The sequence below is a fragment of the Mauremys reevesii genome, linkage group 4, assembly GCF_016161935.1.
Source record: "Mauremys reevesii isolate NIE-2019 linkage group 4, ASM1616193v1, whole genome shotgun sequence".
Lineage (NCBI taxonomy): Eukaryota > Metazoa > Chordata > Testudines > Geoemydidae > Mauremys > Mauremys reevesii.
Window position 1 is genome coordinate 129,359,496 of NC_052626.1, and position 18,336 is coordinate 129,377,831.

Genomic DNA, 18,336 nt, shown 5'->3' on the forward strand with positions numbered 1-18,336 from the left:
TGCAGTGCAACTACTTGTCTTTGTTGTTCAGGTTTCTACAGCTGGTCAGCAGAGTAAGAAACCTTCCACCTTGCTTTCCTGCAGCAGGAAATCCCTTCCAGACCAGGTCTCTGCAATTCATATCGAGTTCACAGAGTATTACTTCCCAGACAATCAGGCATTTCCAGGTAATGCAATAAGGTTAGCACCTCACTTGGTGAACTTCCTAAGGAACCAACCCATCTTTAATGCTCCTGATGCATAATCACCTTACAGCTAGTAGGGAGTCAGTTTCTCTGCATCTCTGTTCTTGTTTAGTCTCCTGATGTTCCTCTCTCTCTCTCTGTATATGTTGATTTTTTGCACTCTTCTGGAATCCTGGGTAAATTCCCCCTAGGAGGGAGGATTAAATTTGTGTGACAATAATTTGCCCGCATGCTTACTGAAAATAAGTTTCTGTCCAAGTCTTGGGGTTCTGGTTCTTTCTTTTGCACTAGTGCAGGAATCAGGAGAATCTGAGTTCTGTTCCTGGATCTACCATTCACTCACTGTGTGAACTTGGCTGAGTCACTTTGCCTTTGTGCCTCAGTTTCTTCCTCTGATATAAGGATCTGTCTCACAGGGGTGTTGTGCAGCTTAATTCATGTCCTTAAAGCACTTTAAGATCCTTGAATATGAGACAACCTTACCAGTGCACAGTATTACAGTAGTGTGTGGTCTCTTCCCCTGCCACCCTAATGTTCTCAGACTGTGGTGAATACTGAATGCTTTCTCCAAAGGCTTTAGCTAGCCATGCTCAAACCACTTCAGCTTCTTTGAGTCACCATTAATTGTCCCTTTCTCATCCTCTCCAGTTCCAGGCCCAAACCTGTACCTGCAGCTGAATGGCCTGATGTTTACTCTGGATGCAGCGAGCATGCTCTGGGCGAATCTCTTCTTCCTAGATCTCTATCGCAGCCTGGAGCAGTTCAAAGCCATTTACAAGCTGGAGGACTCGGGAAAGCGGGATGAGCACGTTGATGTCCGACTGGATGGCTTTAGGTTGAAGGTACCATTCACTTCCTTCTTGCCCTAGTCTGCAGTGATTTCCTGCTCCTTTTCTTGAAGATAAAATAGTGAGAGACCAAGGTACAATGGCAGCCCAGAATGAGAGGAGAATGAAAACTCCACCTTTCTAGACTGGCCCCTATGGCTGTTAATTTCTATTTGTGATCTGTGGATGGAAGAACACATGCTTAGAGCCAGCCTGGAGCGAGCAGGAAAGTTGATGCTTAAGAGGAGGGATGCATGGCTAAAGGGTGTAGTATATTGAGTCTTTCTCCTCTAGGTTGCCAATTCAAAGACAGCTAAAGCAGTAGTAATTGAAAGTTGTTGCTGTCTGATGGCTGTTTGGCCTATATAAATGAGTTGGCGAGTCTCACACCAGTGCCCAGTGGACAACTGTCCACAGCACTGAAATCCTACTGCTTTGGCGCTGGCTAGCCTTGTTCTTGGCAGTCTTGGCAGGCAGGCTATGGCCCAAATGGGCCTTGGAGACAAAATGCCCTTCTCTCCCCTAGAGGTGGGTCCTTCCAGATGTGGGCACATGGGTGGAGGCAGGGTGGGATAAATTTCTAAATGCTGGTGCCCAAGCTGTGGTTAGTAAATAAAGGACTTCAGTCACTGGTGCTATTGGGCTGGCACCTTTTCACCTTTCAGAACAAAATACACTTTAAAAAACCAGTTGTTCTGAATGTATATCATTCTCAGAATATGTGCTAGGAGTGATAGCACAGATATCACTGTGCTAAGTGCAATATACTTCCCTGGAATGGGCTGCTAATCTCTCCCCTTTGTATTTATTCCCCCTCACTGAAGCTAAGCATCCCGGTGGAGAAGAAAGTAACTGATCATCGGGACCGTCCCAAGGCCCTCTCCATTCACACCTCAGAGATGACTGCCACCAACTCGCGCTACGACCCTCACTGCAGCTGCTCAGCCCTCCAGAACATCTTTCGCAGATTTGCCAATTCAGAGTTCTTCCACTCCACCTACACCCAGTTCCCAAAGTCTCAGGACAACTTCAGCATCCTCCACACCCTCTTCCTACGCCACGCATATCAGGTGGAAACCAGAGCCCAGAAATGCACCGGCTTTGCCCATTCAACTTGGAGGACCTCTGCTTCTGAAGACCTGTGGTCTGTTTACTTCACCCAGGTCTCCCTGGACTTTGAGGGGGCTGAGAGTTCAAAGGGCAGAGCCCTTAACTTTATTGACCCTTTCCCCCTCTCCGTTTGGGCTTGCCTTCCCAAGAGATGGGAGCAAGCTCAGGTGTCCAAGCTGCAGGCCTCTGCTGCCTCAGAATTGAAAATCAAGCCTTCTGCTAGCTTTAGTAATCATGCCAAATACCAGGACCGTACCAGAGAGCCTGGGCTCTGCCAAAGATCAAAGACTGAGCAGGACCTGAAAAGCATTAACAAGGTCCCGGAGGCAAAGGACATCTTGGGAGAATGTGACTGTGATGATGGCAGAGAGGATGCTCACGAGATGGAAGCCTCTGCCGATATTCATGTGCTTGCGTACTCGACCGCTCATGTGAAAATGCGTCTCAACCATTACCAATACCTGGTGCTGCTCAGGATGAAAGAAATTTTGCAGACACTGCAGGAGCAGTTGGCCCAAGATACACAGGAATTGACCGGCTCTCCCTTAGAACCCGTGACTGCATGCATGGGCATCATGTTCAACAGTGCCGAAATGGCCCTGCTCATGCATCCCATCCCAGGCTCTGGCTCAGAAGCTAGGTCCATGGACTCTGATACAACGAGCCTGATAGAATCTGAGCTCTCACCATCAGACAGCAGGGAGGGGCTGGCTACTGAAGAGAAGGAGCTGAAATCAGATGCCAGGTCAGAGAAGGAAGCGAGCAGCCCCTCAAAAGTCCTGGAAGACAGCGGGATTGAAAACACGGATGTGAGCATGACCGTGTTGCCAGAGAGACTGCCAGGATCCTTGAGTGATGGAGCTCTGGGATCAGCTGACACAGCAGATCCACAGAGCAAGAGCATGGCAGAGAAGGGACCAGTTGAGGAAGCACATGAAGCTGTAGAAACCCTGGATACAGGGAGACTGAGCGAGCCCAGAAGCCACTCTCAAACCCCTCTTGCCCTTTCTTCCAGCCAGTCCTCAGAGGCACCACCATTAGAGAGCAGAGACATCACTCTCAAGGAGCAGGCAGAACTCATCCCCTTGAAGAACCTAGATGTAGAATTATCAAGTGCGCTGCATATGACTAAGGATGCCACTAAGGAAGCCCTGCACGTGACCATGGACCTCACAAAGGAAGCCATGTCTATAACTAAAGACGCTTTCAGCCTGAGCCGGGAGAAGATGGCTTCTACCATGCAGAAAATGCTCTCTCTACCCCCAACCAAGTGAGTGATTTCTCCTCTCGCTGTTCCAAACAGCAACAGCAAAGCTGAGGTTGGGGTGGAGTTTAACAGTGACACATCCACATTTCCTCTTCCCTTTAGAAGTCCATCTTTCCCTCTGAGTCTGAATGATCTTTAAAACTGCAGGCCATTCACTTTCTGGGAAGGGGCAAAATGTTGGCTGACTGCTTCCTTCCTCTTGCTAGTGGTTTGGATCCAAGATCCTACGCATCCCATAGTCTCTAGCACCTTTCATTGCTGTAATGTAGCCACTTCTGGGATGGAGGGCAGCATGCAATTTGCTGTGCAGTCGTAGGAGGGAATTTTGGCCAAGGATGCCTGGGCAAATCCATATTCTTTTTTTAAAGGTTTCATGATTTTAATGTTTAAGAGAAGGCAGGACCTTGCTTCTTAAGGTCTCATCTGAAACACTGGCACATAGTAAACTGTGTCGTATATTGTAGATGCTACTGCAAAAATTCAAACCTATGCTTCCAGGTAGTGTAGATAAATCCATTATCTGTTCTGTTCAATGCAGTTTCTTATACTGCACTTATCACGGTAGTATCTGAGCATCTTCTAGTAGTGCATTAAATGACGTGACTAAGTCTATCAGGTGTTGTATGGTTAGACCCCTAACCATCCCCTCCTGCCAGGGTAAGCCCACTTCTCCCTTCTCACTATTCCTGTGACTTTCTCTCTGTCCCCCGTATGAAGGGGGTGCAAGATGTTAAGACACATCACCAGAGAGTCTTTCCTGAGGACTGGATGGCGTAAGGGATATCGGAACCTTTCACTTCTTTGTTATCAGTGTAGTGCAACCCAGGTTGTCCATGACCTAAAATTCTGACCAACCGACAGGTTTTTAATTGCCTTTGGGATGGGTTGGTGATTCCCAGTTCAGTTCTTAGTGAGCTGGTGTCTACAGCTGGTTCCGTTCCAATCATTCTTCCCAAGGTAATACAGAGAGCTGGGGACTAGGGTGGCTGGGATAGTGCAGGGAGTTGGTAATGCGACTCGGAGCCTTTCATCTCCAGGTTGCTAGTTAAATCCTAGCTCAAGTTACCTGATGGCTGTTTAGTAGCCTTGGTGAAAGGTCTGGGTAGATCTCAGTCTGAATCCCTGTAGACAGGTGTCCACACAAGCCACTATCAGCTTGAATATAACAGGTCCGCATGCTGGAAGATACAGAAGAGAAGACATGAACTGAAGTCCTAAATTTTCTTTCTCCTGCAGAGGTGGCCCCTCCGGGAGAGGACTGAGATGCCTGGATAGGACATTGCAGGAAGCTTGCACTGTCACTGTCTCTGTCTCTGCTGTGGATAAATAGGATTACATTTTCTGTTTCACTCTGCTTTGCCCACCATTCCATCCCTGACAATTCTAAATGAAGCCACAAGCTGTGCTGATAACATTGTATTGTTTAATATAGAAACAGTGTAACTGTGATAATGAATTTAGTGCCTGAAGGCTAAGCTGTCTGTTTCTGTGGGTTTTTGGTAGGGAGCCTGTGTCTAAAGTTGAAGAGGGCGCAGCAACCCCTATGGGCGGCGGCAGCAGCCGAATGCATTTCTTCTCCTTGAAGAGGACTGCATCCCAGCATTCCTTTGATGCCACCTCCCTAGATGGGAACTGCCCTGAGGACAGGCTGTCTGTGGACAGTGATGGCAGTGATGGCTTCGTGATGCTCATGGACCCTGGTAACTAGAACTGCCTGTATGCTTTCTTCCATTATTAGTTCACACAGCCAAATTAATCTCTGATGTAGCTAATGGAGTGATGTATACTCACGGAGTGATGTATACTATACCACTGTGTCTGCCTCTAACTGATCCTGTCCATTACTTACTCCTGGGCCGTCCACCCAGTATGGATCTCTCCAATACTGCTTTTTGAGATGCCTTCTCTATGAAAGAAGCTGTAGGGCAAGTACAGTCTAAGAGACCCCTGCTTGTATCTGTATGGTATGGTCACTGGCACACTCAAAATGTGGAGTTAGCTCTAGAGAGGGGTTAAAACATGGAACTGGGACTTTGGAGATCTGGATTCTATTCCCAGCTCTGCCACAATCTTGTTCCATGACTGTGGGCTAGTCACGTCCTCTGTTTCCTCATCTGTAAAATGGGAGGGATAGTTACCTATCTTGCTGGGAAGATAAGAGGCTTGATTCATTAATCATAGGACTGGAAGGGACCTCAAGAGGTCATCTAGTCCAGTCCCCTGCACTCATGGCAGGACTAAGTATTATCGAAACCACCCCTGACAGGAATGTATCTAACCTGCTCTTAACAATTTCCAGTGATGGAGATTCCACAACCTCCCTAGGCAATTTATTCCAGTGCTTAACCATCCTGACAGTTAGGAAGTTTTTCCTAATGTCCAACCTAGACCTCCCTTGCTGCAATTTAAGCCCATTGCTTCTTGTCCTGTCCTCAGAGGTTAAGAAGAACAGTTCTTCTCCCTCCTCCTTGTAACAACTTTTATGTACTTGACAACTGTTATCATGTCTCCTGTCAGTTTTCTCTTTTCTAGACTAAACAAACCCAATTTTTTAAATCTTCCCTCATAGGTCATGTTTTCTAGACCTTTAATCATTTTTGTTGCTCTTCTCTGGACTTCCTCCAATTTGTCCACATCTTTCCTGAAATGTGGCACCCAGAACTGGACATAATACTCCAGTTGAGGCCTAATGAGTGTAGAGTAGAGCAGAAGAATTACTTCTCCTGTCTTGCTTACAACACTCCTGCTAATACATCCCAAAACGATGTTTGCTTTTTTTGCAACAGTGTTACACCGTTGACTCATATTTAGCTTGTGGTCCACTATGACCCCCAGATCCCTTTCTGCAGCATTCCTTCCTAGGCAGTCATTTCCCATTTTGTATGTGTCCACCTGATTGTTCCTTCCCAAATGGAGTACTGTGCATTTGTCCTTATTGAATTTCATTCTGTTTACTTCAGACCATTTCTCCAGTTTGTCCAGATCATTTTGAATTTTAATCCTATCCACCAAAGCACTTGCAAACCTCCTAGTTTGGTATCATCCGCAAACTTTAGAAGTGTACTCTCTATACCATTATCTAAATCATTGATGAAGATACTGAACAGAATTGGACCCAGAACTGATCCCTGCAGGACCCCACTCGTTATGCCCTTCCAGCATGACTGTGAATCACTGATAACTACTTTCTGGGAATGGTTTTCCAGCCAGGTTTGCACCCACCTTATAGTAGCTCCATCTAAGTTGTATTTCTCTAGTTTATTTATGAGAAGGTCATGCAAGAGAATATGAAAAGCTTTACTAAATCAAGATATATATATAATGTCCTTCTCTTCAAAGCCCTCCATGGGTGGGCCCAGACTACCTGAGGACTCACTCTGCATGGTCATAACCTCCCGTAATGGGTATGCTCCTCTAGAACAGTGGGAGTGCTAACTTTGAGATTGACTGCAAGAGGCAGCCCCTGGGCAGCTGGTCTGTGACTGTACATATCACTATTGGGAAGAATCAGAATGACCATGAATCTCGGGACCTGCAGAACACAATGTTCAGAACCCACTTCTTTAACCTACCATTCCCCCAAATAAATAAACTTAAATATAACAAAAATACACAGCCCTTCTGGGTTTCAGAAGAGGATGTGGTGGAGAGAAGGACAGAAGCATAATCCTTTTGTATTCATGTTAGAATTCTAAGGCACTTGGATATTACGGTGATTAGTGGTATAGAAGTACATTGGTAGGTGGAATATTTGTAAAGTTGCTGTAGAAGGGCAAAGTGTGGTGTTGAGGATTACAATAAATGTGTCATTTGAACTTTCTATCTTTTAAATTAAATCAGTCCAAGGTGCTTTTGATGGTTTTCAGGAAGGTGGCAAAGTGGAACTGTATCTGAGTATTCATAATCTGTTTTCAGAGCATAGCCTGGATTCCCTCACCCCAGGACAACTTCTTCAGGACCTTCATGATGCAGGCAGCAGAGCAAGCCCAATGGTAGAAGATGAGGATAGAGGGACGCCTGACATGAACAGCTCAGCTTCTCAGAGTGGAGAAGACCCTAGCCTTCAGCTGGTCAGATTTCTTTCCTCCCTCTCCCTAAAGTCTTTCTTTAAAGGAACCTTGCAAAGGAGGCAATGTAGCTATTTTGACAAGTGGTACTGTGATTTGCTGTTTCAGGTCTCTGTTCTGGTGCTGAAAATGAGTGAGGTGAACTGCGGGATGGAGGCAAAAGGCGATGATCTGTCACTTGCTGTACAAGTTATGGAGGTTACTCTAGAGCAGTTGGGCAATATTGGAATGTGGCAGTATCTACAAAGCAGCTGTGTGGGTAAGATGCTGGCCTTTGGACCTGTTGGCTTTGAAACCAGAGCATCAGGCACTGGCTGTTATTAGGGAGCCATGAACTGTAAATATTGTTTTCAGTGTTCATGTGCAGTAACAATGTCTGTGAAATGTTAACAATATTGAGAGCCTCTGTCTCAGTGGTTCAAATCCAGTGTCCAAAAGTTGCTTCCATGGCTGTTTTGGTGGCTCTCAGTTCCCAGTGGACAGGTGGCCACATCACGCTCCCTCCACCACAATTGATTCACTTGTTATATCCAAACAAAATAAAGTCTAAATCAGTGATAGATACTTGTGTTTTAAAAGAGCCAATTCCACAATGTTGAGAACAATCATAAGACAAAACAGTTGGGAGAAAGAGTTTAAACAGAAATATATGAATAATAATTGGGAAGTCTTTAAGAACATTTCACTACATGCGGCAAAAGCCACAATTCCATTCTCAGGGGTGGCTGCACTGGTTGAAAAAACAACCTCGTTTAGAGGAGAAATGAAAGCAGCTATAAAATATATTGTGGGGGATGTATGTATAAATAGAAAGCAGAAGCTAGGAACTGAAGAAAATTGATAAGGGAAGAAAAATGACACAGGAAGAAATCTATGGCCAGCAGAGCTAAGGACAATAAGGACTTTTTCAAGTATATTAGGAATAGAAAGAAACGTAATAATGCTATTGGTCCATTCCTATATGGAAAAATTGTCAATAATAATGCATAAAAGGAAAAAATATTAAATAAATGTATGTTTTATAGTTGGGGAAAAGACAGATGATATAGTTACACCATATGATGATGAAATACTGTCCTTTCCACCAGTAACTAAGGAGGATATTTAAACAGCAGCTATTTAAAGCTAGACATTTTAAAATCAGCAGGTTCAAATAACTTGCATCCAAGAGTTTTAAAAGAACTGGCAGTGGAACTCACCGGACTATAATGTTGATTTTTTTAAATAAGTCTTGAAACATTGGGGAAGTTTCAGAGAACTAAAAGAAAGCTAACGTTTTGCCAATATTTAAAAAGAGTAAACAGGTTGACCTAGGTAATTATAGATCAGCCACTGATCCTGGGCAAAATAATGGAGTGGATGATAAAGGGCTTGATGAAGAAAGAATTAAAGTAGAGTAATGTAATTAATGCCAATCAATATGACTTTATGGGAAAATAGATCTTGTCAAACTAACCTGATATCTTTTTTTAATGAGATTACAAGTTTGGTTGATACTGGTAATAGTGTTGTACTATCCTTGGACTTTTGTATGACATTTAACTTGGTACAAATTCAGACTAAAATAAGGTGCAAATTTTTAACAGTGAGTGTAATTAACCATTGGAACAATTTACCAAGGGTGGATTCTCCATCACTTGCAAGTTTAAAATCAAGATGAGGTGTTTTTCTAAAAGACATGCTCTAGTTCAAACAAGAATCGATGCAGGGTCCTGTTATGCAGGTCAGACTAGATGATCACAGTGGTCCCTTCCAGCTTTATAACACGAGTGGGGCCCCTTGTTGGTAGCCTCAGTCGAGAAACCAAGGATTGAATTGGCCTTGGAGACTGAACTTCTCCATCATGCCTAAAGGTGGCTCTGTCTAGGTCAGATAGTGACCTCCTGGGCTAAAAGCACTGTGGAGCAGGGACTTTGTCTCTACAGTGCCTACCACAATGGGGACCCGGTTCCTAGATGCTATAGTAATGCGTATAATTAATAATGCTTACAGAAGCTATTGTGGGGAAGCTTGCACTGCTGCTCCTGATGCTGTTATCTGTGCTGTGGATAAACAGATATCTTCAGACTACACTGCATTTAATCTGGGATGTTTCACCAGCACTGAGTTCAATCTTAGAAATCTTTAAAAGAAAGAAAGAGTAGCAATTACTGTGCTAGTGATACCCCCTGATAGCGATACACCCTTTTGTCACTAGGGGGCATAATAAAATTACATAGTATTCAATTGGTCCTGCTTTGGGCAGGGGTTTGGACTAGATGACCTCCTGAGGTCCCTTCCAACCCTGATATTCTATGATTCTATGAATTGGAATGCAAAAGCCTCCTGTCTTGTACAAAAGGTCCCTAATTAGGGGGGTGGAGTTTTGCTCGCTACATGTAAGATTCTAGGTGCTGTGGAGTAAACCTAAGTCCTCAAGAACACTGAAACCGTCTGGAGCTGACATAGCGGAGGGGCGAGTTTGGGGGGCTCACGTGACTGCCACTGAGGGGGCCATTTGTGTTGGTGGATTCTGTGATGTGGACACTTGTCTGTTTGAAAATTGGACTCAAACTCGTTTCACATAGGACAGAGGGGGCGGTTCTGACACTAGTCAGTACTCCTGATCACTACCGTCATGGACTGGATTTCATCCAGTGCCTGAGCAATGAAAGGCTTTATAGGCTGTATGTCTCCTAAAGGCCTATAGCCTACGGCCAATACCATCCAGCCCCCCCACCCCTATGATTTTCTTCTGTGCCTCTAGGGGATCCAAGCGTAGAGAAGCCCTTAACCACAGAAGCCAATCAGACCCAGCCAGAAGTGTGCTTACGTCTTGAAATAGGACCGAGCGCCACTGTGCACTCACCTCTAGCTGTCCAGAATGGGTTCCTTCACATCCTGATCCACAGCTATGGTGCAGAGCTCCTGATGTCCTCTCTCACCAACCTGGGACCCTTCCTCGAGGACGAAGTGGTACCCGAGGTGATTCCAATGAAGATAGAAATTGTGGATGCCAAGATTACACTGAAGGTGTGTTCGTGTGTGCATTGGCAGGGAAAAGTGGGTATCCAGGGCTCAGCTGTAGTAAGGTTCTACCAGGGAAAGAGAACTGTGGCTGTCTGGAGAGGTGCCATTTCCTTAATAAAGTGTGCAGAATGGTTCTCTACCCTTTCCTCTGCCTCTTAAAAACGACCTTAATGGTGAAGAGGTAGCTCCTTGGAATCGTAGTGTAATGGTTTGACCATGGGGAATGTGAATGGGAGTCTGAAACTCCTGGGTTCTCTTCCCAGTTTCGCCAGTGACGTGCTTTGCAGTGTCAGGAAACTCACTCAACCCCTTTGTGCCGCTCTTCTCATCCATAAAATGGGGACAATGATTCTGACCCTTTTTTGTGAAGCCCTTAGAGATCTACAAGAGGAAAGAGTTGCATAAGAGCTGGGTGGTGGTAGTATTATTGCCACTTACTCAGTGAAAGAGGGCACCTGGTGCAGAGAGATGTCTGATAACCCACCTGTAACCAGCCATGTGTCTTTGTCATACTCCGTATGACCATTACATGCCCCTTCCTTTGGTCTGTATCTCCTCACACAAGCATGGGCTAGGCTTACTGTGAAGCAGCAGGGCCATCTGCAGATTAAGTGCCAATATTGATGAATTTTGACGGAAGTTTGAATCTGAGACATGCAAGATAGTAACTATGAGATGTGGCCTTCAGGGGGTTTGTGGTGAGAGACTGACCTGGGTCATCTTCAGGGATGTGACTGAATTCCCTTTTGCCACCCGGGAAGTCTTTCTGCAAAGATAACTAAGGCTTACATGCAGCCCTTGTGCAAAGCCATTCTCTTCTGTTTAACAGTCAGCCCTGGATGGAATCGGAAAATGCCAGAAGCAGTAACATGGCTACTGTGAGGACTTGAGAGGAAATCTTTTGCTGCATTGAACATGGAGTTGTACATGGCAGCTGATAATTTTTGTTTGTTTTGCAGGATGACAGCCCTCGGGTGTACCCTACCTCTCCTGGCACCATCCCCATAACCTTGGCGGTGGATCATATTGTTGTGAAGCGCAGCGATGATGGAGTATTCTCTGTAACAGGTCAGTAAAGTAGAGAAGCCTGGATCCCCCTTCTTTCACCACCGTTACTGGAGACTAGAACACCCTGCAGTGATTCCTGCTGGTAGAGACTGGAACTGAAATATGCCTCTGCTGTGGGAGGCTAGATCTGGAGTATCTGATCAGCGTCCATTGTTCCCTTATTCTCTGCAACCACTTCTGCTGGAACAGGCTAAGAATATTATGTCCCCTATAAAAGCACCCCTCTCCTACAATACTCCGATATTCTCATAAGCATCCACTCCTACTGGTGTAGCTTCTTGCTTGTTCACAAACTTTTGTTTGAGATTATAAATTAGAAGCTCAAGGCAACATTGGTGTAATCGTTAAAATAGGACTGGAGGTTTCTTTGGTTCTGGTTGTCATTGTCACTGACTTGTGAAGCCCGAGCAAGTGACTTTTTGTGTTTCAGTATGGGCATTTTTAAAATGGGGATAATACTCATGTCTGTACAGCACTTTTGAGACCCTTTTATGAAAAGTACTTCATGGCATAAGTGCACATATTAGTATTTCTGTGTTCCTTTCCAGCTGCACAAAAGGAGGGACTATCTTTACAGAAGAAGCCTGAGCAAGGTCTGAAGGAAAAGAAGGTCCCATTAAAGAGACTCTTGGCAGTCCCAACAGGAGCAGTACATGAACTACAGGTAAGCCATTTCTGCATGTTTCCTTCCAGACAAATAGGCAATAGCTTGTGTCCCAGACAGCTGGCTGCAGACGAGAAAACACAGGGTTGGGAAATGTAAGGCCTATACATGCATGTCTCTTTCCTTATCTAGGGTGTTTATAGACAGGAAGCCCTAGTGTTCTCTTGTGAGAGCAGTCAGGATTCAGTTCCCATCCCACCTTTCACACTCAACCCAGAATCAAGAGCAATGCCTGCATCACCCTGCAGCAAACTCTCCTGATCACTTTCATGAACATTGTTTTCTGAGGGGATCCATCTTTCAGCCACCTGCCCAATCCCTGAATGGAAGATGTTCTTTCCCATGCAGGAACTTTTAGAAAATAGCTCATAAGCAACCACAGAATGAGTCCTATAGACATGAGAATTTCCTGATAACATGGAGCCTTCTGCTTAATTCACTCACTGTTTAATTTAATCTTCCATTTAATTTGATCCAAACATCTGGAACCCAAATAATTTTATATCGCAAACAAGCAAAAACAACCTCCACTTTTTATTGCCCTTCCTTTACCCAGGCATTACTAGATGATCTTATCATTGGCTACTGAAAAATGTGCTGAGGGCAGCACTGTGGATGAAGTGCTGAATTAGGATTCAGGAGACTTGGCTCTGCCATTGGCCTGCTGGGTGACCTTGGGCAAGTCACTTCTCCACTCTGTGCCTCTATTTTCCCTCCCACTCTTTGCCTCATCTATTTAGGTTGTAATCTGTTCGGGGCAGGGACTGTCTCTGATTGTGTGTGTGTAGCACCTTGCACAATGGATTAGTGATCACAACTAGAACCCCTAGATGCTACAGTAATACAATAATAGTAATCAATTTCCTGATCTTACTGAAGTCAGTGGGAGCAGGATCGAGGCCTAAATTCTGAATGAAAGAATAACACAGCTCAAGGAAGACCCATAAATAAACATGATTGTCCAAGACATTGTTGACATTAGCCTTGCCATATGCTGTGAAGCTGTGTGAGGGATTCTGAGGGCCATATGTATAATAAGACCAATAGGTAGCTTCAGTCAAGGAGGCAGAAACAGATGTGACTGAATTAAGGGGAGGTTCCTGGTGTCCTTACACAAGGAGTCCTGTTATCTTTAGTATGCCTGCTTATGAGGATAAGGATCATTCACATAAGTAAGGGTGCAGAATGGAGCCCAATATTTGTCCCTCTGCCTTGCCTGCAAGTATAGTTGTGTGACACCAGAGTTGTTGCGAAGGAAAATCCCCTCCTGCTGCAAGTCTGTTCACGTGTCTAGTAGTTGGGTAGGAATCCATGGAGACCTGTGGCCATTGGACTGCCACTGATGGCTGTGCAGGCTGAATATAATAGTGGCTATGAAAGGTATTCTAGGAAACAGTTAGAAGTGCATCTGTCAGCAGGTACTCATGCAAAAAAGCCAAATGGAATCAGTATGTCAGTAGGCTTTGTTTGCTCCCCGGCATGTAGCTGCAGGTCATCTCCAAGCTCCTGGTTTCATATTCCAATTTGACAGTACTGCGAGAAATCATCAGTCTGGTCTGGTTTGCATTTTACCTTTTGGAAAAATCTTCTCTCTCTCTCTCTCTCCTTGTCTTTTGTAGCTAAAGGAAGCCCCAGCATTGCAGAAGGAGCTGCATGCCATGAAAATAGCCCTAGCAGAAGCCAATCTGGACATAGCGCGCCTTCTGCAGGAAATTAGGAAATACGATCCCCTCTTCCAGCTTTGACAGCAGAGGCCCAAGGCTGCAGCTGCTCAGGAGGAGCAGAGATCACCACCAGCACCAGGCGGCTAGTTTGTTACATTGCTGCTGAGAGGCCAACCTCAACAGAGAGGAATCGCCTTGGGGAATGGAAACCTAATTGCAATTGCAAGATGAACTCTTAAGTGGGGTAGAAAGGGAGGAGGCCCTGCCTGGGTGAAGGGAAATGAGCAACAAGGAGCCATCTGGTTCTGGTTTTGCAGCCATGTCCCTCTGTCCTGGCAGTACGGTGCTACACTCTATATCACTGAACCATTGCAGTGCTTAGTCTGCAAGCAGAAAATGCAGAACAGTAGTCAAGAGCCAGGCACCCCTGTCCAGTCATCTTACAATGGTGTTGCTGGCCTGCTTTCACACCACCATTGCATCTGCTTCCTTGTTAATGTTGGTTTACAGGGGTGGGTGGGATGGGTGTCTATACTTCCTTTACTATCTTCCTGGCTGTTCTTGCCCAAACACACTCACCAAAGAGTACAGGCAAAAGCAATAATGTCAACTTGCCCAGTTAAGGCATAATCAAACATGGCAGAAGTTTGTTTTGCAGTGAGTGCGTACGATGTGGAGTACGATGTGATGGAAATGCTGGGGTGATGGGCTGTGAGAGATATGGAAATAACTTCTCCCCATAGGGGAGGGAACATGACTTGCAGATGTCCCCCCTGCAACCTGTCTAGTGTAGTACATAGTGGAAAAGGGGAATAGAAGAGACCCAACAATTTGCAGGCCCAGGACAAAATGAAGCCTTGGGGGGTACTAGATTTAGGAATGCACCCTGCTCACACCTGCTGTCCCTGAACCCCACCTCTCACACTGTGTCCATATACTCTGGCTATTGCCTTTAGCCTTGTGTGAAGGCTGCCATTTTGAAAAATGCCCCTTGCTCATTAGCTGAAACCACAGAGGCTGAGTTCAGCTGTGTTCTCCATGCTGAAGTGGGAGAAATCCAGCCTCTCCTAACGAAAGATTATTTAACCTTTTCTTCAACTGACCACTGAGGTATCAGGCTGAGTGCAGAGTGTATAGGCCAAGGGGTAGGAGAGGGGGAAGGCCTGTAACCTCCCTTTGTGAAATGTACTGCACTCAGACATATCTGCCAGAGGTTCACAGACTGATGTGGGAGGAAAAGCACTGACAGCAACAACTACATGAATTCCAACCTAGCCATGTATTTTGAGCCAGAGATGAATCAAGTGATGTGGAAGTTCCACAAGGGGCTGACACGCAGACCTTTCCTTAGTGACTTCTGGCTACCTTGGCTGCTCTCTGCTAGTTATCTGAAGGCAATGAAAACAGCAGCTGGGTAATGTTCACTCTTGGAAGATGCTGACTCAGTGCTCACCTTCTCCAAGGTGCTTCCGTGATGAAGGTGAAGTGGCCAAAGTCAGTGTGTGACTTTCTTCATTTAAAATTCAATAGCTTTTACAGGCAAGAAAACCTAGAAGAAGGTGAAGTGGGAGTTCATGAAAAGAAGTCATAGACGAAAATGCCCTTTATAATGTTGCAGGAAGCAAATGCTCTTCTAAAGGCTGATAAGTTCGCTATTTCTTCATTTTACTTGGCTGAGCTAGTGCACAGTCTTGGCACTGGGTGAGGAAGCAACTACACGTGTGTGCTCCTTAACTAACGAGGGAATAAACAGAACATGCTAGAATCCAGCAGAGAGAGAGAGAGAAAGTCCACCCGTGATAGAAGATAGTGCTGGATGGAAGAGTAAGCTGCACAGTTTAATACAGAACCATACAAGTGTCAGGATGAAGACTGCTCACCCACTGCACTTTATTGCATTCTGAGTCTCTCTTGGATTTTAATGAATTTCAAACTTTTTATGGATTGGATTTCTCAGGATGTATTTTATATTTGTATTAACACACGATTTGTAATGCACACAATACTTTTTCTAGTGCCTCTAGAACAAACAGCTGATCCCCACCCATCTTGATGAATTAAGGTCAAGGGAGTGATCAGAAGGAAAAAATGACTTGTAATATAACCTTTTTTTCCCTGCATACTTGTTCCTTTGCCTAATCCTGGACCTATCAGGTGTTTCTCTTTAGTAGGGACTTATTGTCTAAGCCCTTCAGCTTTAGGAAGGAAGGGTGCATGTTTGTATGTGCTCATTTGATGGTACAGATTTGGAGAAGGTACTGAACAATGGCTTGGAAAGAGCCAACCATTAATTCTGTGCAGATGTCACTCAAGTCAGGGTATGGAAGAAAGGAGAGGAGATGGACAGGATGCCAGAACCCAACACAAAGCGCTGTCATTGTTAGGATAATTTTAAATTCAAAATCTTTTGACTACATTAGGCAGAAGATGGAACTGAATGGCACGCTGTAGTCTTTGACCAGTACCATTGAAGAGACAGCAGCCTAGGGACAAAGACAGCACTGACTTACTGCTGTAAGATGGAGGACTGTATCTCTGCCATCTGCTTGTCTGTCAAGGTCGAACAGACCAATGCCTAGAAACAGGTGGACCTTCACTGCGTATACTGAGAGCTGGCAATTAGAAATTACTTTGCTTCTGAAGGGAAAATTCTGTTTTAAACAAACAACCTGATCTGAGCATTAGCCTGAGGCAAACATAGGGTGGCGGAACTCCAGAAGGCTTTGCAGTTGTGGTACAATCTCTATCCTCATATAATTCAGCTGTGGTGGCTAGTGTGTATTATATCTTGTTTGGCTGCTGTAGTTTTCATATGTTCATTTCTGTCCCTGGAAGAGGGGGGATAGTCCACCATCTCTCTATAATAGAATATTCCTGCTTTTCCTCAAAAACATCTTTCCTGTCCCATGCCTCCTCAGAACAGCTCTTGTGATAGGAAGTAATGCACATATAATCTATGTTGAAAAATCCTCTAATGTAGCAGCCCTTGTTTGATCCTATGGGCAGAGAATCTGTTACCAAAAGAATGCACTTTAACTTTTAGCAGTAGTGTGGGGTGTAGACCAACTGAGTATTTCCCCACCACCCTCACCTTGTGTATGCACAGAATAATTTTAAAATAAAGAAAAGGGGGTTGTAGAAATGCAAGAATTATCTCCTGTGGTGAGGATCACCCTGTTGCTAAGCTAAACAGTTTTCTCCTAAGACAGGCACTAACGCTGCAGTGCATCCATTTATATATAACCAGACTTGCTGTGAAATTAATATACCACAGCTAATTGTAGATGTAAAAGACATCTAATGTTGTGAAGTGTGTGTGTAAAGTCCAAGCTTTTGTTTCAAAGGTGAAGTTGTTGGTCACTTTCGTATAAATGGAGGTTAACATTATTTAGTCCAATTTACGTGCTTATATGCACACTCCATCTCTTCCTGTTGAGATAAGGGTACTCCTGCAAGTGCTATTGGGAGGGAGGGGATGCTGATCCCACTGCTTTATTCACATTGTGCTTGAAGAATCACTTTTTCCCTTTGTTTTAAAGATGTCCTGCTGCGTCTTTTAGCAGTTTGTGAAAGGAGTGATAGGGGAAGGCTTTGCACAGCCCTGCTATCTAGTTGCAGTGGCGTTAAGCTACTTCCGTTTCTCGTCCATCACTGCTGCCCAAACAGAGCTGGAACTCAGTTTTCCATTGCATGACCACAGGAGCTTGGATTAGTCAGTATAGAGCTAGGTTCAGGAAAAAACTGGGTGCTTCTCTTTATCTGTATTCTGGTACAATACAGGGACCCTACTTATCAGAGCCTCATTGGGCTCCATATTGTTTGAAAGCTTCCTCACTGTTGAGGATTGAAGGGAGGAGCTGGAATGGGGAAAAATAGTGAGTTTGATAAAATATTACTTTAAGTGTTATGGGAAGGTTGATTTTTTGAAGACTTGGCTCTACTGTTGTATGTTCTATTAAATGAGTTAACTTAATCCTCTGTGTAACTGCAGTATTACATTAGGAATGAGTGTGGGCTGCAGTAGCTTGAGGGTACCACTCCTATCTGCTTACAAACAGGGATCTTGGGTACAGGCAGAGTACTGTGTACAAGTCTGACTTGAATTTAAGACCTAGTCAGTATTGGAATCTTATGTTGCAGTATTACATTTCCATGAGTGCATTTTTTTTTTTTGGTTCTGTGAACCACCTTAAAAAGAAAAACTAAACTTAATCTCCACTGTGTCAAATGTCTACTTTCTCCAAGGCTGGTTTTCTTGAGTTCTGAGTCAGTGCAGAATGTGGCTGAACAGCACACAGGAAAAGTGACAAAGGCTAAAGGTTGGGGGAGGGTGGGCCCCTATCACCAAGAAGTAGAAGAGACCACTAATAGGGCATTGTTTCAGCAGTCCCTTAACTGCTTATGGAATATAGTGCCTGCACCTATCCAGAGGCAGATGCTAGAGCCCCCTCAGTGTTAATCCTTAATTAACAGAT

General features: G+C 44.7%; 1 protein-coding gene across 1 annotated transcript in view; it reads left to right on the forward strand.

Moving 5' to 3' along the window:
• UHRF1BP1 (UHRF1 binding protein 1) overlaps positions 1-18,093 on the forward strand; it is a 59,721-nt gene extending 41,628 nt beyond the window's left edge. The window contains exons 12-21 of the mRNA XM_039536206.1: positions 32-167; positions 834-1,027; positions 1,837-3,392; positions 4,893-5,089; positions 7,305-7,459; positions 7,565-7,715; positions 10,203-10,468; positions 11,425-11,533; positions 12,082-12,197; positions 13,817-18,093. Of these exons, the coding sequence (XP_039392140.1) occupies positions 32-167; positions 834-1,027; positions 1,837-3,392; positions 4,893-5,089; positions 7,305-7,459; positions 7,565-7,715; positions 10,203-10,468; positions 11,425-11,533; positions 12,082-12,197; positions 13,817-13,942 (3,006 nt within the window). The 3' untranslated portion in view covers positions 13,943-18,093. The remainder of the gene's footprint in view (positions 1-31; positions 168-833; positions 1,028-1,836; positions 3,393-4,892; positions 5,090-7,304; positions 7,460-7,564; positions 7,716-10,202; positions 10,469-11,424; positions 11,534-12,081; positions 12,198-13,816) is intronic.
• Positions 18,094-18,336: the final 243 nt, after the last annotated feature.